Source organism: Prionailurus viverrinus, chromosome D1, assembly GCF_022837055.1.
Source record: "Prionailurus viverrinus isolate Anna chromosome D1, UM_Priviv_1.0, whole genome shotgun sequence".
NCBI classification, from domain to species: domain Eukaryota; kingdom Metazoa; phylum Chordata; class Mammalia; order Carnivora; family Felidae; genus Prionailurus; species Prionailurus viverrinus.
Window position 1 is genome coordinate 68,894,471 of NC_062570.1, and position 21,151 is coordinate 68,915,621.

Genomic DNA, 21,151 nt, shown 5'->3' on the forward strand with positions numbered 1-21,151 from the left:
TATAATGAAGGAGTTCATTGCTGTGGCATTTAAAAAGTTGATGCAAAGGAGGTGTTTCCAAGTACCTTGCACAGTGTAGGTGATCAGTTAATATTTGTTGATAAAAGACCAATGATAAATGTGCAAAGGCCATGAATAGACAATTCTCACTCCAGGAAACTTAAAAGGTAAATGCTAAAAAAGAAAGAGCAAGCATTTATAAAAATTACATTCAAAGGAATGTAAATTATCTCGTTCCCACTGAATTACTAAAGAAGAAAGTGGTGTAGATTGTAAGCAAAAAAAAAAATAGTCTTGGGTAAAAAGTAAACGAAGACCATCTTTTCTAGAAAGCAATATGGCAACAATTATTAAGATCCATAAAAGAACTCTGACCTTTTGGCGCAGTAATCCTACCCCAGGGAATTTATCCTAAAGAAATGATCCAGCCAAAGAAACCAATCTCCCCGTAACCTGAATATTAAGTAGAGCAAGTGGGTCAGGCAGAGTGGGTGGGCTGTTCTCCTTTATTTCTGTGAACTCATTCACTTTTACAGCTTTTTCTTTAATCCCTTAAATAAGTAAAAGAAGTGACTGCTGCTTTTACTGCTCCAGGGCCAGCTGTTATTGATTGCGCGTTTCCTCCCTCCTGGGCTTGGGGCCAAGCAGCTCATGGGCAGTCCCTCATTAGCTCTTCACCTCCTTGTGGCCACCTTGAAGGTAACCTTGACATTAAAGGAGCTCTCTGATGCTAGGCAGGTGAGCTAGAGCAACATCTTCAACTGTGAAGGAACAGAGAGTCACCAGGCCCCGGCCAGGAATTAGATGCTGCTCTCAGGGGAGCCTTGGCCCTTGGGGAGGTCCTGGAGCTGGCCAAAGACCCAGCCTTGACTCCAGCGCTTTATATGGACTAGTGGTATCGGGCAAGCCCCTCCTGTGAACTGATGCCCCTGGCTTAGGGTTTTGTGGCGGTAGAATCGGTGAACATGCCCAACAGGGCTCTCAGGGCAGCAAGAACTCTCTGGCTGAGCTCTAGATAAGCACCTTCCTGATTTTGTGCAGCAGGGAAGGCCCGAGGGAGACTTTCTTGAGCATTCTGTATCAGCTGGAGCTCAGAGTGTGCCGGACGGGGCATCTTTAGGTTGGAGATTAAACAGAGGTCTCCATTCACACTGGGCAGCACCCTCTATTTTTCTCCAGTGTTCTGATCTCCCAGCCTTCTTGAAGGCAACTGGTCACCTCCCTTCAGACAACCCAGCCTCTGCTCTGGAACCCCCTTCTTTCCCCTGCCACCTGCCAGCAAGACTGTGGTTTGGCTTAGTGAATTCCTGAGTCTCCGCAAAAAGGGAGCTGGGCTCTAGCCTGGCTCTGGCTGCCTACTTGACATCTCTACTTAGATTCTACCAAGAGTCTCCAACCTAAATATCCACCTCCCGCTCATAATCTTCCCCTGAACAGACTTTACCCTTGGCCTTCAGTCTCTGGGCACAGCAATTCCATCTTTCCCCTTGCTTAGCTCAAAGGCTTGGAATCATTCTTGATGGCTCTTTCACTTGGCCTCACATCCAGCCAGAATCTGTCCCCTTGTCGACATCCCCATGCTACCTCCCCAGCCTCAGCCACTGTTCTCTCTTCTGGAGTTACTGCAGTGGCCTCCAACACGGCCTCCTGGGTTCTGCTCAACCTATTTTCAACACAATCCTAGAGTAATCCTTCCAGAGCTTAGATCTGTCCTCTGCTCAGAACTTTCCAGCGGCTTCCCAGCTCACTCAGAGCAAAAACCAGTACATGTAATGGACTCAGATGGCTCTGGATGGTCTGGCCCTTGTTTTCTGACCTACTCTCCTCCTGCTCTCTCTCGTATACTGTGTTCCAGCCACACTGGCCTCCTTGAACACCAGGCACATTCTGTCTTAGAGCATTTGCACTGGCTGTTCCCTCTGCCCAGAACACCCTTCTTTAGTATCTGTACAGCTGACCCCACCCTTCATTTAGCTCTTTGTTCCCTTGTCTCCCTCCCAGGGAGGTCTCTCGTTAATACTGCAATCCATACCCCCAGCTGTCCTGATCCCCCCCCTACCTCACTTACTAGTCAGGTGTTCATAGAAATGATCACCCATGACCATATCATGTAATTCACTTACTGATTATGGTTATTGCTTATATATCCTTCCTTGCCAGAACATAAGCTCCTGGAGGGCAGAGATCTCTGTCTCTTTCGGATACTCCTATAATTCCCACTGGTAGAACAGTGCTTGACGCATACTGGACCCTTGATAAATTTTTGCAGAACAGATAAAAGCCCTACCTTCTGGGCTGGACCTCAGACCGCAGAGTCTGCTGCTGTCTTGGGCTTGAGAAGGTCTTGCTGGCATCGATTCATGGCTCAGAATGACATGTGACATTGTGTGTCCTGCTGTGTCCACAGAGCCCTTTGATTGGGAGAGGGGAGGTTCGACTTGCATTCTTGCCTTTCGGCGGGGGCGGGGGGGGGGGGTTGGGGGTGATCTTCACACAGCATCTCTCGCAGAACTGGGTGACCGGTGGGAGCCAGTGTGAGTTTGGCAGCAGAAAGCGGCTTCAGCGAGATCCCCTTGGGTGTCAAGGCCCAGGCCACAGAGCCACACACATTGTCTCCCTCTCCTGGCATTCTGATACAGGAATCCAGGTGGCAGGTCTGAGACAAGAGGTGGGGTGGGGAAGGCTCGGCCCCCGCGCCTGGCATGTGGTTTGCTCAACGTGCCTTTGACCTCCTGAGTCGAGTCATCCTGCAAGTGTCTCTCATTGAGACCACAAGAGGGCAGGCAGCAGGGGGACCTAGGAAGAGGGGTAGCCCCCCCTCACACACACCTCACCCAGACAAAGAAGCCAACTTCTCAACCTTGGGGGACCTAGCAGTGCTAGAAGATCAGTTCTCTCTTCCCATTCCCACCCGCATGAGGCCCAGCCAGGCCTGGCACGTCCCTGGGGCTGTGAGGACTTCATCCGGGCCTGGCAGCCATGCCTGCCATTCCCATCTGCCCTGAGGTGAGCTGTGGCGCACCGGGATGGCCTGCCACCCGGCATGGGGCGTGTGCGGGACAGAAGGCCTGTGGGCCCCAAGGCTGTTTCCCTTCCTGCTTCCCTGGGTTGCTGTTAGGGTTCCTACCCAGAAACTTAGAGTTCTCCACCCCCAACGTCATTCAGAGAAACTTGCATATAGGGTACTGGCTGTGCCCAAAGTTGGAGGCACAGAGCTGGCCTGACATGGCACCCATCGTGGCGTGAGGAGGAGGAAGAAGAGAATGGAGGTCTGAGGACTAAGGCCCTAAATCTGCTGCTATTAGCAAAAGAAAAGGAGAAAAAGCTGGCTGTGTGGGGGCCCGCTGATCTGCTGGGAAGTTACCACGGGCCCCCTCCCCTCCTGGTCCTGATGGAGAAGACCCCGCTGCTCACACCAGGTTCCGGGTCTGTCCGTAGGCGGCACTCCCCTGATGTCTGACCTCGTGTGCAGGCAAGAGGGCCCCACCGCAGGAGCAGGTCGGCTCTGCTGAGCCGTGAGGATGGAACCCACAGCTGGGGAGTCCTGAGCCCTCCCCCTAGCTGGCTTTTAGTTTACTCAGGCTGGTCTCTGCACAGAGGCTGCTCCCAAGGCCAGGAGGGGCCCTTTGAGTAGTGCTCCCCACCCTGGTTGAGGGCAGCAGAGCGTGGGCCTGTGAGTACACACGTCTGCGCACAAACAGGCTTAGACACTTGGCCTGGGGATGCCTGGCCAGAGTACGGGAGGGTGGGACAGCCACGCCCGAGGCCCAGGGCTCACCATCAGTTTTGCCATTCCCTGAAGACCCTTGGGAACTGGCATTCCTGGGAGTCTACCCTGAGGTGTCACTCTCAGAAGCCTGGATGGCAGCTGTACCATCTTTAGGCACCTGTGCCTTTATCCTTTAAGGGTACATGCACTGTGAGGGACCCTGGTACTGGCATAGATAACTGTGCCATCCCCTGGCAGTGAGTGGAGGGAAAGCCTGACACAAGCCCCTTCCCAAGCCCCTCCCCAATCCTGCTGGGGGCTTGTCAGTATCCCCTCAGTCGTCGCTGTCCACCTTACGAGATGGTGGGGAGACCGCTCTATGCTTAGTGTCCTGGACATTTGCCTGTTTGCTCTGAGACATCCTCCCCGCCCTTCCCCTGCTCTGCTCTGTAGTGAACAGGTGTAATCCCTGCAAACTACATTTCCCAGGCTCCCTGGCAACTGGCTTCCTGTTAGGCCTGACCATTGGGTGCACTAGTGGGAAGGTGGAGGGCGGGATGAAGGGAGAGGCCAGGGTATTTCTCCAATTCTATGCATCCCGGGCAGTGACTGTGTCTTCTCCGTGGTACTTACTCCTGCCTGGCAGCCCTGGCCTTTGGACTCACCGTCTCCTCCCACCGCCCCATCAGCAGGTGGCTTCCTGCTATTGCTCGTCTCTGGGTTGTCTCCTGATCTGCACTTGGCTTTCCGGCTCATCCGACACCATCGTCATTAGTATCCTGTAGTAACTTTCCTCTGTTGAACTTTCTGGCTTGAGTTCTATTTTCCTGACTGGATCCTGATAAACTTAGTTTCGTTGCTCTTTTTAAACTTGGTTCTTCAGAGAGGACAGTGCACAAGACAGCAGAGGGAGTCTTGCCAAGCCCCGAGCCAGAAGTAGCTCTGGCAGTTAGGAGCTGTGTGACTTTGGACAAAGAAGATAACGCCTGTGAGCCTCAGTTTCCTAATCTGTAAAATGGACTTAATAACAATACACAGGAGAACATGTTGCTTTGCTATCTCCCTGGGTTCTGGGGGAGCGTGGAAGGGTCTCCAGTCTTGGGGAGAAAACAGGAACAATTTCAGCAGCAGAACCAAGGGTCCTCACCCTGACACTGTAGCTGGGGTCTGGCCAGATAAAGGCCTTGGGACTTGGCTGCTGGGGGTGGTGTGTGAGGACAGACACAGCTTGGCTCCGCTGCTGGAGTGTCCTCTATCATCAGGCAGCAGGTGTCTGGCTGGAGCGCTGGGAGGAGACTGAAATGCTCGGCTCTGAGCAGAGCTGCTTTCCTCCAAGAGGCCAGGCGCAGTTGCTCTGGGAGCTGCTGGATCATTCTCACCCCCCACCCTGTGCACCTCCTTCCTTGGCAGCCCCCAGCCCCACCGGAGTCCTGGATTCTCCTATGGAAATACATAACTTCAGGCAAAACGTACGACAAGTTGCAGACAGGCCTGGGGGAGGCAGCAGGTGGGCACAGCTGGACCCTCACCTGGGGCTGGCCACTGACACAGCCGTTGCGTGTCCCCATGGCGACTGATCCAGCTGACTCACTGGGGGGCCCTGGCTGAGTTCTTTTCTGGGTGCCACATTCTTGCACTCATGCAGTGAAGGTGACAGCACCATCCTTGCAAGTCGTCAGGATGTTAGAGATGATGGATGTTGATAATGGCACTCAATATAAGTTGGTGTTACTTTCGTTGTTGCCTTCCATTACTGATGACTTCCATTGCTGGTACCAGGGTGGCTCGAGCTAGGACTACTGGTATGTGCATGCAGATGGGTGTTGTCAGGGAATGAGAGAGGGGTCTAGAAGTAGAAGCTTGAGTGAAGCAGTCTCCTCCTGGGAATAGCACTGAACCCCAGAGACCCAGCTGGAGCCTTTGGCCCAGGCCTTGGAGGGTAGAAGGAGGGGAAGAGTATGTCCACCTTTAGGGCTTTTTACCTGGATAAGGTGGTAATCAGAGGAAGCTCCAGCTTCCTTTTTTCAAAATCCTCACCTCCCAATGCTCCCAGCCCCTCCACTGTTATCTGGACTCTGTGGTGAAAGATGCTAGCCCTGCTGTCCTGAGGGCTCATCAGTCAGCCATGTCCCCAGCCCTCTAGAAGCTCAGGGAGCTAGCCTAAGGCCTTACGCCGTTCCACCCCTCAGCCCTGCTGGCCAGGCCAAAACTCTCTAGAAGGAGGAAGGAGAAACAGACCCCCGGAGTGTTCCTTGTAGGTCTGGGCTGGTCCCCCAGGTGATGTTACCACAGCCTGGCACAGCTTGCCTCCACTGCCTGCAGGTACCTGATCCCCCCCAGGCTGCTCTCAGCAACCTCACTCCCCTCTTTTCTGGCTGCGCATGCTCAGCCTTTCGTTCTCCCCCAGGTTATCATAGCCCCTTTCCTAGTCTCCCTCTCCCCTCCTGTTGGGTCCTCCAGTCCACCTTCCACTCAGTAATTAGAGCGATCTTTCTCTGAGGCCAGTCTGGTGATACCTTCAATGGTTGCTCTTGGAGTGAAATCTACTCTTCACTTTGCCATTCAGGGCCCTTTCTGGTTCAGTGTCCATGCAGTCATTCCCACTGGCTTCTTTTATATACTCTCCTGCCCTCCAGCCAGAGTTATTTTCTGTTCCCACGCAAATAGCAATGCTTTCCCACATTGCTTTTGTTCACAGACGTCCATCCCATGGAGCACCACCTCTCTCTTCTCTGATCAGAACCGACTTGTCCTTAACCCAGCAAAATGGTGCCTTAAACCCAGTGTTTATTGTACGGAAGTCCGATCTCCCTCCCCTTCCACCTCGTCCCACCTTGCTCTCAGACCGTCTACCTGGTAATGCAACTATGTATGAATATGCCTTATCTCCCCTGTGGGACAGGAAAAGAACCTTGAAGGCAGAGAGAGCATGGCTGATTGGTTTCCAAACCCCGAGCACAGGTCTGGATCAGAGGTGGCCAAGTAGCACCTGTTGACTATGTATAGTCAACCACAATATTTGTGGTTCTGGCTCTGGCACACGCACCTATACTCAGGTAGAAACCAGGTAGACAGTCAGGTCTCTGCTACGGTAATTCTGCGTAACAAGACTTCCAAATCCCAAGGGCTTGTAGCATCTATTTTTCCTGCTCACAGGTCTGTGGGTTGGCTGAGTGGCTCTGCTTCAGGCTGCAGGTTTAAGGGTGGCCTGAGCTCCCATGGGATTGGTTGGGCCAGGCTCCAGACTCGTTCTATGTGCCCACAGCCAGGGACCTAAGCCGAAGGGGCAGCGGCCATCTGGGACAAACTCTTCTCATGGCAAACTAGCAAGAATGTGAGTGGGCTAGCCAAACAGCAAGGCCATTTGAAGCCACTGCTCACGTCACATCTGCTCATTTGCACTGGCCAAAGCAAGTGTCCCAGCCAAGCTTCATGTCAGTTGGGCAGGGAAGCACACCTACCTGCCCTAGTAGGAAGGGCCGCAAAATCACAGGACAAAGCATGGCTCTGTTGTGGGGAAGGGGAAAAAAACTGGGAACATACTCCAGCCCAAACTCCCAGAATAAAGGTCACGCACATTGGCGTCCATGGTTCTGTTCTGCTCACAGCCATGCAGACTAGTCCCTGTCCTCTGATGAAATACATGACCATGTGCCGGTGTCTTAACCTCTCTGTGCACCTGCTTTTTTTTTCAGCAGCAAAATGGGGATAATAATACTTGTCTTAGAGGGCTCTGTGAGGTTTAATAGACTTGATACATGTTAAACACTTAAATAGTTCTCCATAGAAGTGCTCAGTAAAAGTAAGCTGCCTCTATTATTACTGCTGCTACTATGATACAGCCAAGCATCCAATTTCACCCCTACTCCCCCGTGCCTCCCATCCACTGCCACACCTGTGCAGAGGTGTGCCCATGTGTGTGCACAGGCAAGCGTGTCCATATGTAAGGAGTGGCCAACTGACAACCCACTGACCGCATCTGCCTGCACACGTGTTTTTGATTGGCCTATATAATATTTCAAAACATAAAAATAAAAAATGTGTTGAGTTATCTTCACAGATGGTAAACACAGTTATGGAGTAGCTAACCTCTCCCAGGTGGAGGCATGAAGAACCTAGCACTTAGGGGTTGGATGCAGCCAGGGAGGCAATGAGAGAACGTGTCCCCAGAGCAGGGAGGGGTGAGGGCGGCAGCGGCTGCAGGAGGATCCCAAAGCCTTGTGAATTGGACTTAGCACTAAGGAGGGCATGGGGGGACTTTGAAGCAGTTTAGGAAGTGGCAGAGGCATGGGCAGGATTACAGGGATTGAGAAGCTGGGTGATAGTAGGTGAACAAGTGGAGAAGCGAGTGTAGCCAATTCTCCCAAGATTGGCTGGAAAGGGAGAAGAGGAAGAAGAGTTGGCAAGGGGGGGCGGGCATGGGAATTGGGTTAAAAATAGTTTTCTTAAAATGGGAGAGGCTCCAGCACATGCAAATACTGATGGAAAAGGTCGAATCGAGACAGAAGTCTGGGACACAGGGAAGAGAAGGTAATGACCGCTGGAGGGGGTGGGCGGGGAGGAAGCCAAGTGCAAGTGCGGTGTCGGCCTTAGAAAGGAGAAAGCACATCTGCCCCACTGAGACCAGAGAAGGGGTTGCCCAGCTAGTTCATGGCCAAGATGGAGCTGGGCCTCAGGCTGCCTGTTTTGGTCATTGGTTCACTGATCATTCGACAGGTATTCATCGAGCATCTACTCCTTACCAGCTACAATTCTAGCAAGAAACCAAACAGACAAAGATCACTGCCTATATTCTAGTCATGAGAGAGAGATAATAAAGCAAAATGAATGAGAAAGTTGTAGAGATCATTAGAAGGTGAGAAGTGTTGCGAATAAAAATAAAGAGGAATGGAGAACACTCAGGGCATGTTTGCAGTCAAAATAGGATGACAGGGTAGGCCTCATGGAGAAGGTGCCATCTGACCAAAGACTTGAAGCAGTGAGTGAGTGAGCCTTGCAGGAAGCTGTCCAGGGACAGCATCTCCTGGGAAGAGGCAAGATCGGTGCAAGGGGCCAAGATGGGGGGACATGGTCAGAGCAGAGACAGTGGGGCAATAGTGGGAGGTGAGGTCACAGGGTCCACTGGAGGGTATTGAACAGGGGAGCATGATCTTATATTTAACAGTGAGTTGGGTGGCTGTTTTAAGAAAACTGAAGGGGGTGCATGGTGAGAGGGAAAGTGGGGAGACCTGCAGAGGCTGTTTCTATAATCCAGGCAAGAGATAATGGTGGCTAGGGCCAGGGTGGTAGCAGAGGAGGTGGTGATGGATGACTGGATTCCTGACATATTTTGAAGGTAGAGCCAACCGGATTCACTGATAGCTTGAGTGAAGAATGAAAGAACAAGAGACGTCAAGGATGCCACGAAAACATTTGACTTGAGCAGCTGGAAGGCCAAGGTTGCCATCTACCGAGATGGGGAGGGCTGTGGGGGAAAGCAGGACTGGGGAGCAGTGGGGATGAAGAGCTCCACTTGGACATGAGCTTGATGTGTCTGCTAGACATCCACGTAGAGGTGCCAAGTAAGCAGTGGGATATATAAGTCTAGATTCAGGGGAAATGACTAGGCTGGAAATATAAATGGAGGTATGAGTCATTGTTATCTGGGGTTATTTGAACCCAGGAGACCAGATGAGATTATCACTGGCATGAGTGTAGGTAAAAGAAGAGATTCAAAAACAGCCCTGGAGCCTTCCAGTATCCCCCAGGTCAGGGGGAAAAGGTGGAACTAGCACAGAAACAAGGAGAGAAGGAGACAGCCAGTGAGGGGAAGGGAACGAGGCTGTGCTATCCTGAAAGCTGAGAGGAGAGCTGCTTCTAGAAGGAGGGAATGATTTGCTGCGTCAAATGCTGCTGATATGTCAAGACAAGAATTAAGAAGTTGCCACTGGGATCAGCAGCATGTTGGACACTGTGATTTTGACAATAGCAGTCCAGAAGCTGGTGGGCCTGAGGTGGGCCCTTCAAACATTTCAGGACCCTCCTGTGGGATTAAGCGAGATAGATATGTGCATTCATGCCCTATACACAAAGGTGTGCTCTAAATGCCGGGGCACCTGCTGGGCTAAGTGGTGGGAATCCCACGATGGTACAGAGGACAAGAAGGTCAGTCTTGGAGTGTCCAAGTAGACGTAAGTCCTGCTGCCCTGCCTACCCCCTGCCCCCAGCAGGGTTCCCAAGCTTCTGGACGGGGGAGCAGGTACCCTGCAGGTCCTGTTTATTCACGCCATCTCTCTAGACCCTCTTCTCCTCCCAGCAGATGAGCCAACCTCCCCCAAGAAGCCCAAGAGTGTTCTGGAGCCAGAGCCCAGTGATGTGGAAGGTGGAGCCATCTCTCTCCTGCCTTCTGAGTGGACCTCAGTGAGGATCAGCCCTGGGGAGGACGTAGTTGGACAAGACATGATGGCTGTGTGTGTGCTGGTCAACAGTGATGACAGCAGGTATGCTCAGGCTGCTGCAGGCTGGGGACGGAAGAGGGACTGGACAAGGAGGACAGCATTTAGAGGCTGGCCTTCTCTCCATTCACTGGCAGTGTGGCCTTTCTATACCTCTGTGTACTCATCCCTAAAATGGGGACAATTATAACACCTGTCTCATGGACAGTTGTAAGAATCTAACAATTAATATATGGAAAGTGTATGGAACAATGCCTGGCACATCATAAACACTGTTAAGTGTTAGCAGTTGCTATTTTCTCAGAGAAGGGACAGGCTCTGGCCCCACTGTCTTCTCTCCAAAAGGCAATTGTCATGATGGCTGCATCACGGTGTGCCGAGCGGGTGTCACTGTCACAGTAAAATGTAAGATGGCAATGCATGGTGATGGGGAGGCTAGGCTGGGGACTGGAAGAGGCATGAGAAGTGAATCTCTGCTGCCCTAGAGGCGTATTTCTCAGAATGCCATCCTTCCCACCAATACCAGAACCACGCAGAGTGGTCGTTAGGAGTGCAGACTCCAGGCCTCCCCGGGATGCTGAATTCATTCAGGAGGTCAACCAGCAATATGTACTGATTGTTCATTATGTTCTAGACTCTGAGGGCATAGCAGTCACCAACATAAGACAAAGGCCTTGCTCTCACAGGGCTTTCTTTCAAATTGGGTAGACAGCCAGCAAACAAGCAAATAGTTAACAGGAAAAATATCTCATATGTTCCTGCTAGAAGGATAAAATAAGAGTGTATGATAGAAAGTGACTTGTCAGCTACTTTAGAATAGGTGGCCAGAAAAGGTCTCTTCTATCAGTTATCTATTCTCACAATCATGCTGAGTAACGAAACACTCCAAAGGTTGGGGCGTCAAACAACCACTGTTTATTACACTTAGGATTTTGTGGGCTAGCAGGCTCAGCCCTGCAGTTCTTCTGGTCTCATTGAGCTCCCTTGTGAATTTGGGCCAGCAGAGTCCCACTTGCTTCTGGAGCATGGCTAACTGTCAGCTGGGGTTCCAGGGGGCTGTTGGCTATGGGTCTTTCCTCCTCCAACAGGCAGTCCAAGCTTATTCACATTGTCCCATGAGAAAGCAGAATGTGCAAAGTCTCTTGAGGTCTTGGCTACCCCTATCACATTAGAATGGCCACAGCAAGTCACAAGGCCAGCCAGGATTCAAGGGGTAGGGAAATTGGCTCCACCATTATGGGAGGAGCTACAAAGGTCCATTGAAAAAAGGTGTGGATCCAGGAGGGGGATGATTGCAACTGTTTTTTGCCAATAATCTACCACAGCCTCCATGAGGAGGTGACATTCAAGCTGAGAATTGTTGACAAGAAGGGACCACCATGTGAAGATTGAGAGAAGTGGCATCCAAGCAGTGGGACGCTAGTAGATAGGCCTCTGGGTGAGTGTGGCCCAGTGTCTTCTGATGTGGCTGGCATACAATGAGGGGAAGGAGAGTACGATACCCGAAAGTAAGGCAGGAGTAAGGTTTAGTAAGACAGGGCACGGAGTTCAAATTTTATTCTAGGTCTAATTGAAAGCCATTAGGTAACTCTTAAGTCAGAAAGAGACATCTTATTTCCAATATCCAAAGACCAGCAGGCCTTGGTATGGAAAATGCATGGAGCAGAGATAGGTAGGAGCAGATGTAGGGAGGCCAGGTGGGAGCCTGTGGCTCCAGTAAGAGATGAGAAACTTGGGCCACAGTCAGGAGCAGAGGAGAAGATATGCTGATGGACTGAATGTGAAGGTAAGAGAGAGTTGAAGGATGGCTCCCAGACTTTGATCTGAGGGACTGGATGAAAGGTGCCATTGTTTCTAGAGTCGCCTTGAGGAGGAGAAGATATCAGGGAAGATGCAGGTTTGTGGAGAAAAGAGTTCTGTTTTGGACCTGGTCGGGGAGTGGGGGGGGTTGAGATGTCTATCAGAAGTCTTCATGCAGATGTCAAGGAGGCAGTGCTGAAGACCATGATTTCGGGGCCAGTGGCATATGGAGCCTATGAAACCAAGGATGCCGATGAGTTACCTGTGGAGTAAGAATATCTTCTCACAGATAAAGAAGAGCTGAGCCTGGAGGAGAGCCCCAGGACATTTGAACAATCACTGGGCAAGCAGAGAAGGGGCTGGAAAAACCCACAGGAAGGAGAGAAACTAACAGAGGCTGCGTTGTGGAAGCTGAGAGGAGAAAGAAGTTTCGAGAAGGAGGGGGTGGCTCACTGTTTCGGATGAGAATGGAGAATTGACCTCTGGATTTTCCAACAAGAGGATCAGAAACCTGATTGGAGTAGATGTGGGAGGGATGTGAGGAGAGAAAATGGATACTGCAGTGTAGATAACTATTCATGAGGTCTGGTGTCTTCTGAGTCTTGAAAGGGGGCCTAGGAAGATACATTTTAATAAGACCCACAGGTGATTGTGACACATGTCTGCATGAGAGCCACTGCCTTGGAGTGCCCTTGGTGATCACTGAGGTGAGAAGGAAGGTCCTGCCCCAGTTCTCACAGCCTTCTGGGCCTCAATTAGACTGGACCATGTCCATCGTAAGAGGCAGAAACCCAACTCAACCCAGCCTAATTAACAAAGCAAATACTTCGGTTCCTTTAACTGGGAAGTCCAAAGGTAGTTCTCTCTCCAGGCAAGGTTGGAACCAGAAACTCAAACAACCACTCTCCACTGCTGCCCCTCTTACAGCAGATTTACAACCATCCCCAGAGAGGCTGTATCCACATGTGGAACTCTCAGCTGCTGAGGGCCTCAGCCCACATCCATCAGTCCATGCCCATGTACCAAGATCTCAAGGTAGACCTCCAATGGGTATAGTTCACTTTGCATTGCACCTCTGGGACTAATCAGTGAAGAGCACTGAGCTGCCACGACCAGCATGCTTGGGCACCAGGATGGATGGAGAGTCCACCAGGGTACACAGATGGAGAAGGAGCAGTGCCCCAATGGACACACAGGCTGGACTTATATACATAGAGAATAAATACAAGTGGTCATTAAATTCACAGCCCTACAGGTTTGCGCCTCCCCCAAGCCCCGGGAGGGGGCAGGGGTGGGGGGGAAGGACTGTGTTTTTGCTATCCCTGCTGCCTAAGGATACACTGCTTCTACTTTTCTGCCTCTTGAATTCCTGCCAGTCATTCAAGACCCAGAAAAATACTCTCCCTCCAACCCACTAGTCCTCTCTTTCCCCCATCAATTCCCACGGGACACAAGCAGCATTGAAATGCCTGAAGGTTTAGGCCCAGGTCCTAAATGATAAGCTCATCTTACCCCAGAGAGCCAAGGAATCCTGCTCAAGGATCCTGAATGTAGGAAGACCCACCTTCGTGCAAGCACATCGGCATATATTTGCTGGGCTTCGTCCTGCTTGGGTCCGTGCTTATATTTGTTGGCTAGGGCCCCAGAAAGTACCACAGCCAGGGCGGCTTAAACAACAGAGATGTACTCTCTCGTAGTTCTGGACGCCGGAGGTCCAAGATCAACGCGTTGGCAGGCTTGTTGGTTCCTTCCGAGAGCCGTGAGGGGGAATGGTCTGTTCCAGGGCCCTCTCCTCAGTTTGAGGACGGCTGGCTTCATGTGCACATGGTGTTTCCCATCTATGCCTGTCTGTGTCCAAATCTCTTCTTGAAGGACATCAGTCATAGTGGATGAGGGTCCACCCTAATGACCTCATTTGAACTCAATTGCCTCTTTATAGACCCTATATCTACATGCAGTCACATTCTGAGGCATGAGGGGTTAGGACTTCATATGAAGGTGGGAGGGGGGGCGATAACCATGCCTGAGGTAACTACACCACTGTCTTCCCCCAGAGCCCCGTGGTCTGTTGGCTGCACTGATGGGCAGGACACGCTTTGGGCCTGGGGGGTGAACTATTAGGCCCTCCGCTTACCCACTGTGTCTGTGTCCCCTTGTTCCTCCAGCTCTGAGGCAGAGCCAGACTGCAGTGGCAGTGAGGCCTCCAGTGCAGAGCCCCGTGAGGAAAGGCCCCGGCGGCCAGAGCCCCCACCCCTACCGCAGCCCCTCACCAGGCACAGCTCCCTGAGGGAGGCCCCGACCAGAGAAGTCTCTCCACACTGCCCTGAGGAACCCCAAGCTGTGCAAGGTGAGCAGACAGCCCGCCTGGGTGGGAGCCAGACTTGCTTGATCCTGGGGCACAGGGAGGGAGTGGAGACCCCTCCGGCCACTGTTTCCTCACGGAGAATGAGGGGCCAGTAGGCCCAGCCCTCAGGCTCAGAGGCAGTGAGGCCAGGGTATATGTGGGGGTGAGGGGACTGGACCCAGGCCCAGCCTCTTGCTCCATAAGAAGCTTTGGAATCTCAAGTGGGGTGTATGGCAGAGGGGCCTGACTGGCTGTGGTGTGTCCCGGGCTGGCAGAGATAAGGGGGGCCCCGGTACCCTCTCGCCTGGAGCAGTCTCCTCTTTGATATCTCTTTAGGGCATTCCATAGCTCCACTAGAGAAAGATGTGGCTCAGTGCATGGACCACAGCCATCTGGGTGGCACAGCTTCCCTGGGGTCCCCTGGGGACAGCACAGGGCCATCAGCCGTACTTGGGACACGTGGCATGCACTAAAACTTGACCTGCGCAGGAATAAACACACTCTCACTAAGTACCTGTTTAGTTTTCCCAAACATGGCCCCATGGCATCCTCAGGACGACCCCGCTGGGGTCGGTAAGCCCACCATTTTACCTGTAAGCAAACACACTGTGTTTTCCCTAGGCCTCACGGCTGGTAATCGGTGTGGCCCTCCGCACCCTAAAAAGTCATTGCCTTTAGCAGCCCAGCTTGTGTTAATAAAGGTGGCCTTGAATTGAATGTTTTGATTCAGTCAACAGTAACTTGTGACCTCGGGGCTGGGAAGAAGCAGGTTCACAGAAACTTCCCACCTGAGGCACCAACAGCTTCACTGCCCTGGGGGAGCGGGTACTCAGCTTGTCCTGCACACCCCTCTGGTGGCCGAAAGCAGAACTTCCGCCTGAACCGAGAAACAATCTCCCAAGGCTTGGTTTCACAGGAAAACCTGAGCGGCGGCTGGCCTCCTGGAAGTTCTGAATTTACCCTCCCCTGTGAGCCTTTTTAAAAAAGGGCACATTGGGGCGCCTGGGTGGCTCAGTGGGTTAAGTGTCCAACTTCAGCTCAGGTCGTGATCTCGCAGTTTGTGAGTTCAAGCCCTGCATCCAACTCTGGGCTGACAGCTCAGAACCTGGAGCCTGCTTCAGATTCTGTGTCTCCTTCTCTCTCTCTGCCCCTCCCCCACTTATGCTCGGTCTCTCTCTCCCCCCCCCCCCCAAATAAACATTTAAAAAAAACTTAAAAGTTTTTTTTTAAATAAAATAAGACAAATTGTCATCAGGACATATTTGTTAAAAACCACTGTGGTGCCGTCCAAAAGGCAAAGCATATGCAGGGGACAGAGTGCTAGCTGTGCTGTGCCCAGCTGAGTGCAGACTGCCTCTGTCTGGTTATGTGTGGCCTCTGTCTCCTCTCCCTGGGCCTCCCTGGGCCTCCTCCTTTATAGACATGAAGCCTGCCTGCCTTTCATCCCCTCCCTCCATTTTCTCCTCTCTCCTCAGTTGCCAGGGGATTTTAGGCAAGTTATAAAAAAGACATAATACAAAATTACATGTCACTCTCTATAAAAGATAAATCCCCAAGGTCAAGGTTAACAAAACCAGTTTAGGAGTTAGAGACTCCAGCGAGGCAGGCTGTAGTCCTAAACGGTTGCTCTAGTGGGATCATGAATTTGATTCTGAGTTTTCTGGCAGCCAGAGTTTGAAAGGAAACACAATTATTATTCATAATAATATTCATAATTCAAAACAATGTATTGGCTTGTAGCACGTTTCAGATCTGGTACCACTTTTCCTAGTGCTTCACTCTGTAGAAATTGTCCAGCTCATGTTATTTTTTTTTTTCAACGTTTATTTATTTTTGGGACAGAGAGAGACAGAGCATGAACGGGGGAGGGGCAGAGAGAGAGGGAGACACAGAATCGGAAACAGGCTCCAGGCTCTGAGCCGTCAGCCCAGAGCCCGACGCGGGGCTCAAACCCACAGACCGCGAGATCGTGACCTGGCTGAAGTCGGACGCTTAACCGACTGCGCCACCCAGGCGCCCCCAGCTCATGTTAAACAGATGGCATCGAGGGATTCAGGAGTCCCTGTCTTGAGCGAGGCTGTCTCCTGCAACAGCCTGACTGACAGGTGAGGGCATGGTGACAAAACATGGCTCAGCAGGAACACTTCTTCCAAGGGGACAGGGCTGCATCAAGTCAACAAGGCAGTGTGGCCAACGCATTTTGTTCCTGACTGTCTAGTTTGATTCCAGAATGAAATACAGAGTAGACAGAGAAGTGGATAGACGGCATGACGTCCAGGCAATCTTTTATTGATTTCGCCTCCATGCATCATGTTTTTGATTGTTGCTAGGCAGACCACATTGTAAGGTTAAGATCTCTGGTACCATCGAAGTGTGGTGTTTTGTGTTGCTAGTTATGGTGAGTCTGTTATTTTGCGAGATAATGTAGGGTTGTTATGTTGTGCATGTTAATGGAGCTTCATGAATCACAATGTTCCCTTGGATAAATGGCTCAGAGCTGAACTGAGGGAATGCCAAACAAAGCCGAGATACTGCTTTAAGAAGACTCCTGGTTTGCACACCTATGCCCATCCGGTGTTATTTACAATTGCCAAAGGGGGAAATGCCCCCAAATTCAACAACAGGTGAATAAACAAAGTGTGCGATATTCATATAATGGAATGTTTTTCAGTGTTAAAAAGGAATGAAATTCTGACACGCTGCCACATGGATGAACCTCAGCCAGACTCAAAAGGACAAACATTGTATGATTCCACTTCTACGAGGTCCCTAGAATAGCCGGATTCATAGAGAGAGAAAGCAGAATGGTGATGACTGAAGGGGGTGGGGTGGATAGGAGTGTGGGGAGTGACAGCTTAATGAGTGTCAGTTTGGGATGTAGAAAAAGTTCTGGAAATGGATGGTGATGATGGTTACACACTGTGAATGTCCCTAAGGCCCCTGAGCTGTAGACTTTAAAATGGTTAAAGTGGTAACTTTATGTTACACATATTTTATCACGATTTAGAGAAAGACTTCTGGGACTACCTTGGCTCATCAAGGAACCTATTGTATCTTCAAAGTTCTTCAGCATAGAGCCTGACCAAGATGATGGCCTGATATAGAATTTAAGCCTGGGTGGCTCAGTCGGTTAAGTATCTGACTTCAGCTCAGGTCATGATGTTGCGGTTTGTGAGTTCGAGCGCCGCGTTGGGCTCTGTGCTGATAGCTCAGAGCCTGGAGCCTGCTTCAGATTCTGTGTGTGTGTCTCTCTCTCTGCCCCTCCCTGTTCATGCTCTGCCTCTCTCTCTCAAAAATAAATAATAAAACATTAAAAAAAATTTAAGCCCTGTGTTATCGAGGTTCAGTGGAAAATGTGCAGTAACGCTCCCCTAAGACACCTAGTTCAATGGTTCTTAAAAATCTTGTTTGAAAGGCAGATACCTAGGTCACCACCTTCAAGAGATTCAGATTCAGTGGATCTCAGTGAATCAAGAGATTCAGATTCAGTGGAGGAGAGCCAAGTGTCTGCATTTTGTGTAAGTGCCCCAGCTGCTTCCATGCAGGAGGGCCACGACCTACACGTTGGGGAATCACAGAGGAGCAGCTCGAGAGAGCCTGTCTGCATAAGTGTGTTGTAAAATGCACACCTAGACAATTAAATGAATCAATCAAGTGTATTAGGTTTTGGGCATGAGCTAATTGGAACTGGGGCGGGGGGGGGGGGGGGCGGCAGACTGCCCCAAATTATTCTGGCTTAGAAAAGTTGGTATTTATCCATTTTTTTCTGACAATAACTTGACGACAGGAAGGCCCAGTGACCTATGGAAGATACTGCTCGTTTGTAACAATAAAATGATATCATTCACACCATATGACAAAATACTTACCTTTATTCCTTTTGTAGCAACTCAGGCACTAAGATCTCCAAAAGTGCTCCCTTAAAATAAATATAAATAAAATATAAACTGGGGGCGCCTGGGTGGCTCAGTCGGTTAAGCGTCTGACTCTGCCTCTGGTCATGATCTCAATGTTTGTGAGTTCGAGCCCCGAATCAGCCTCTGCTATCAGCGAAGAGCCTGCTTCACTATCTCCCCCTCTCTCTGCCTCTCTCTCTCCCTCCCTCCCTCCCTCCCTCCCTCTCAAAAATAAAATAAAACATTAAAAAAAAAATAAAAAATAAAATATAAGCTGAAAAGAAGGGAACCAGGCTTGCTTTGTGCTGCTCAAAACGACTGGATCAAATCACTGCCACCTGCCCTGCTGTTCCTGCTGTGGCAAAATAGGTGTGCATGTGGTAGAGAAACCAGAGCTGCTCTCACCGAAGCCTGGAAGCTGCAGAAAGTTCTACCTCTTCTCCCCCTTCCCTCCCAGAGCCTCCCAAACCCTTTGGGAGTGTGTGCACGCATGTCCTGTGAACACCAGGGGTGGAAAAATCGCTTGTGAATTGTAGCTACTTCTAGTAAGTTTCATTCCACAAAGAGAAAAGCCGAGGAGAAGCAACAAGAGCTTTAAACAGTCTTCTGCGTTTCTTGAGAAATTTCGCCACTCGGTGATTGAAAGGACAGCGCAGGTCAGCGGGACGCGGCTGCCCTGGAGTCCTGCTCGCCCCTGACGCGCACTGTCCGGCCTGGCCAACCCCGACCTGCGCCTGCGGGAGGAGCGGGCCAGATCTGTAGGATGTGAGATGCGGAGGCTGCACGCTGCACCTGTCCACACGGCAGGGCTTGATATGACAGCAGGCCTGTGGCACAGGGAAGCCACCAGAGAGAACGGGCTCAAATTGTCTCCAGGTGGAGTCAGGGAAGGAGGGGAGCCAGGGGTCTAAGGAGCTGGAGGATCTCGTCCCCAGGAAAAGAAGCCCCGGAAGTGGCTGCCGCCTGCACCTCACAGCCCGGCTGGCGAGCACTGACGCCCAGCTCTGAGCCCTGGCAGGACGTGGGACTTAGGCCTTTCTCCCAAGATGGGGGCAGGGCGGAGGGAGACAGAGAGCTGGGCGTTGGCTCCAAACCTTCCCTACGCCATTCTCCCACACGTACATCACTCTCGGAGCGTCCTTTCCTTCCGTGCCACCCAGTCCCACCAGGGTGTGCATTCGGGTGTACGTGTGGCACCCCATTCTACATCTCCAGTATGAAGGTCCCACCACAGGGACCCGGAGCCTGAGGCCAAATCTGAGGGCCCAGTGTAGGAAGGGGGTACATCTGCATTTCTCACACCCTAAATGGCCAAGACCATGGGATGTCTTGGGATGTTCGTATTGCTCAGCTAATTCTCAAGACCCAGCTGGGTGGAGGGTCTTGAGTACACAGTCCACAGAATCCTGGTTCCCAAAGGGTCTGGAAGGCTCTGGAAGGGAAGGGGGAGAGGAGGTAGAACACTCCGCAGCTTCCAGGCAGGCTTCAATGAGCACAACTCCGGTTTCTCTACTACATAAATGGGACATTGATGTGAGACTCCAGCTTTGAAGAACTGCTCTGTTAACAAGCAAGCGTGTGTGCAAATGCATGTATGTACGTGGGCATGCACATGTGCACACAAACAGGTACACACGTATGTTAATTATGGGTGACTTAGAATGATGGCTCATAATCTGAGGCATTTTCTGAATGATGGCAGTACCTGTCGCATAGCAGGGTCTCAATACATATTCGATGAATGACTGAATGAAAAGCTGGAGGTGTGCATCGTAGGGACAGGGAGATGTGGTCTGAGAAAGGTAGGTTATAATTATTGGTCTACAAAATGTGCCACAAGAGAAAAACCCTGTGGTTATTCTGCGAGTTTAACAGACTCTCCCTCCCTCCCCATCTCCCCTGCCCCTTTCTTTTTTCCACCACAGCTCTGCTCCGGGCCAATAGCTTCCAGTCTGTAACTCCCAACAAATACCAGAGCTGCAGAAGAAAATTCCAGTCCAGTGAGTCATGAGCTCTCTGGGAGTGGGTGGGGAGGGACAGGGGCAGTGTCCTCTGGTTCGTTCTCAGGGGCAGCTGTTCTCATTCCATGCGTGTCCTCTCTGACCTGGGCTCCTGGATGCGAGCAGCAAGGAAAGAAATAGTAGTTTGGCTTTGTTTCCACTGCTGACTCGGGGAAGCATTTTCCAAGGATTTGGGACCTTCCCTGCCTCTTCAGCTCCTCAGTCTGGAATCATGGAGCCTTACAGCTCTACGGTTGCACCTGGAAGGGGTCTTAGCAACCACTGGCTCCAAGATTTTTGAAACACAGGTGGGGAAACTGAGGCTCAGAGCCTCTATGTGTTTTCATTCCAGGCACTGGAGTTCGACTGGGGGCATCAGCCGAATGATCTCATGCAGTCATGGGCAAAGCAGTGAAGGAAGCCACACCCACACCCACTCGCATACCCACCCACCCAGGCACACACACCTGCTGCTTCATCTGAGCACGCTTTGACCCCAGGGTCCCAGAGAACGCTGGGTGAGGGCCAAGGGCTGCCGCGGATGCATTAGACTCCCACTAGGGGGCGCACTAACCACACGCACGGTTGCACAGCATCCTGGGGCTGGCCACACTCTCTGTGCTGCTCTGCAGCCCTTAAGGAGCAGGCATGCATTCCCTCCCCGGTCCTGAGAGAGGGACAGGGACTCTCAGTCCATTTCCAAGTCCACCTTTGGCCTCCCCCTGCTCCCACACTCCCTCCTGGGCCTTGCTCTGGAAGAGGTAGACCCAGGAAAGCCTTGGGTTAGACAGGGGTTTCTAAAAAGAACCATTGTTGAAGTTGGAACAGAGCACTAGTTAGTTGGCTCCTTCCTTGTGAGTCAGTCCTGACTCCTGGCCCATGAGTCATTCTCCCAGCAGCCCTCAGACTCGAGCCCCCCCCCCCCTTCCTTGGGTCAGGCTGGGATAATGGGTGCCTCTGGAGCTGGA

The 21,151-nt window shown here is 51.4% G+C and overlaps 1 protein-coding gene across 4 annotated transcripts in view; it reads left to right on the forward strand.

Moving 5' to 3' along the window:
* The window catches only part of MICAL2 (microtubule associated monooxygenase, calponin and LIM domain containing 2), a 222,237-nt gene that overhangs the window by 144,056 nt on the left and 57,030 nt on the right, over positions 1–21,151 (forward strand). For 3 of the 4 annotated variants that reach the window (XM_047823887.1, XM_047823888.1, XM_047823889.1), the window contains 3 exons: positions 9,987–10,188; positions 14,109–14,290; positions 20,109–20,183. In XM_047823887.1, coding sequence (XP_047679843.1) covers positions 9,987–10,188; positions 14,109–14,290; positions 20,109–20,183 — 459 coding nt within the window. The remainder of the gene's footprint in view (positions 1–9,986; positions 10,189–14,108; positions 14,291–20,108; positions 20,184–21,151) is intronic. The other variant, XM_047823892.1, reaches the window with a different exon arrangement.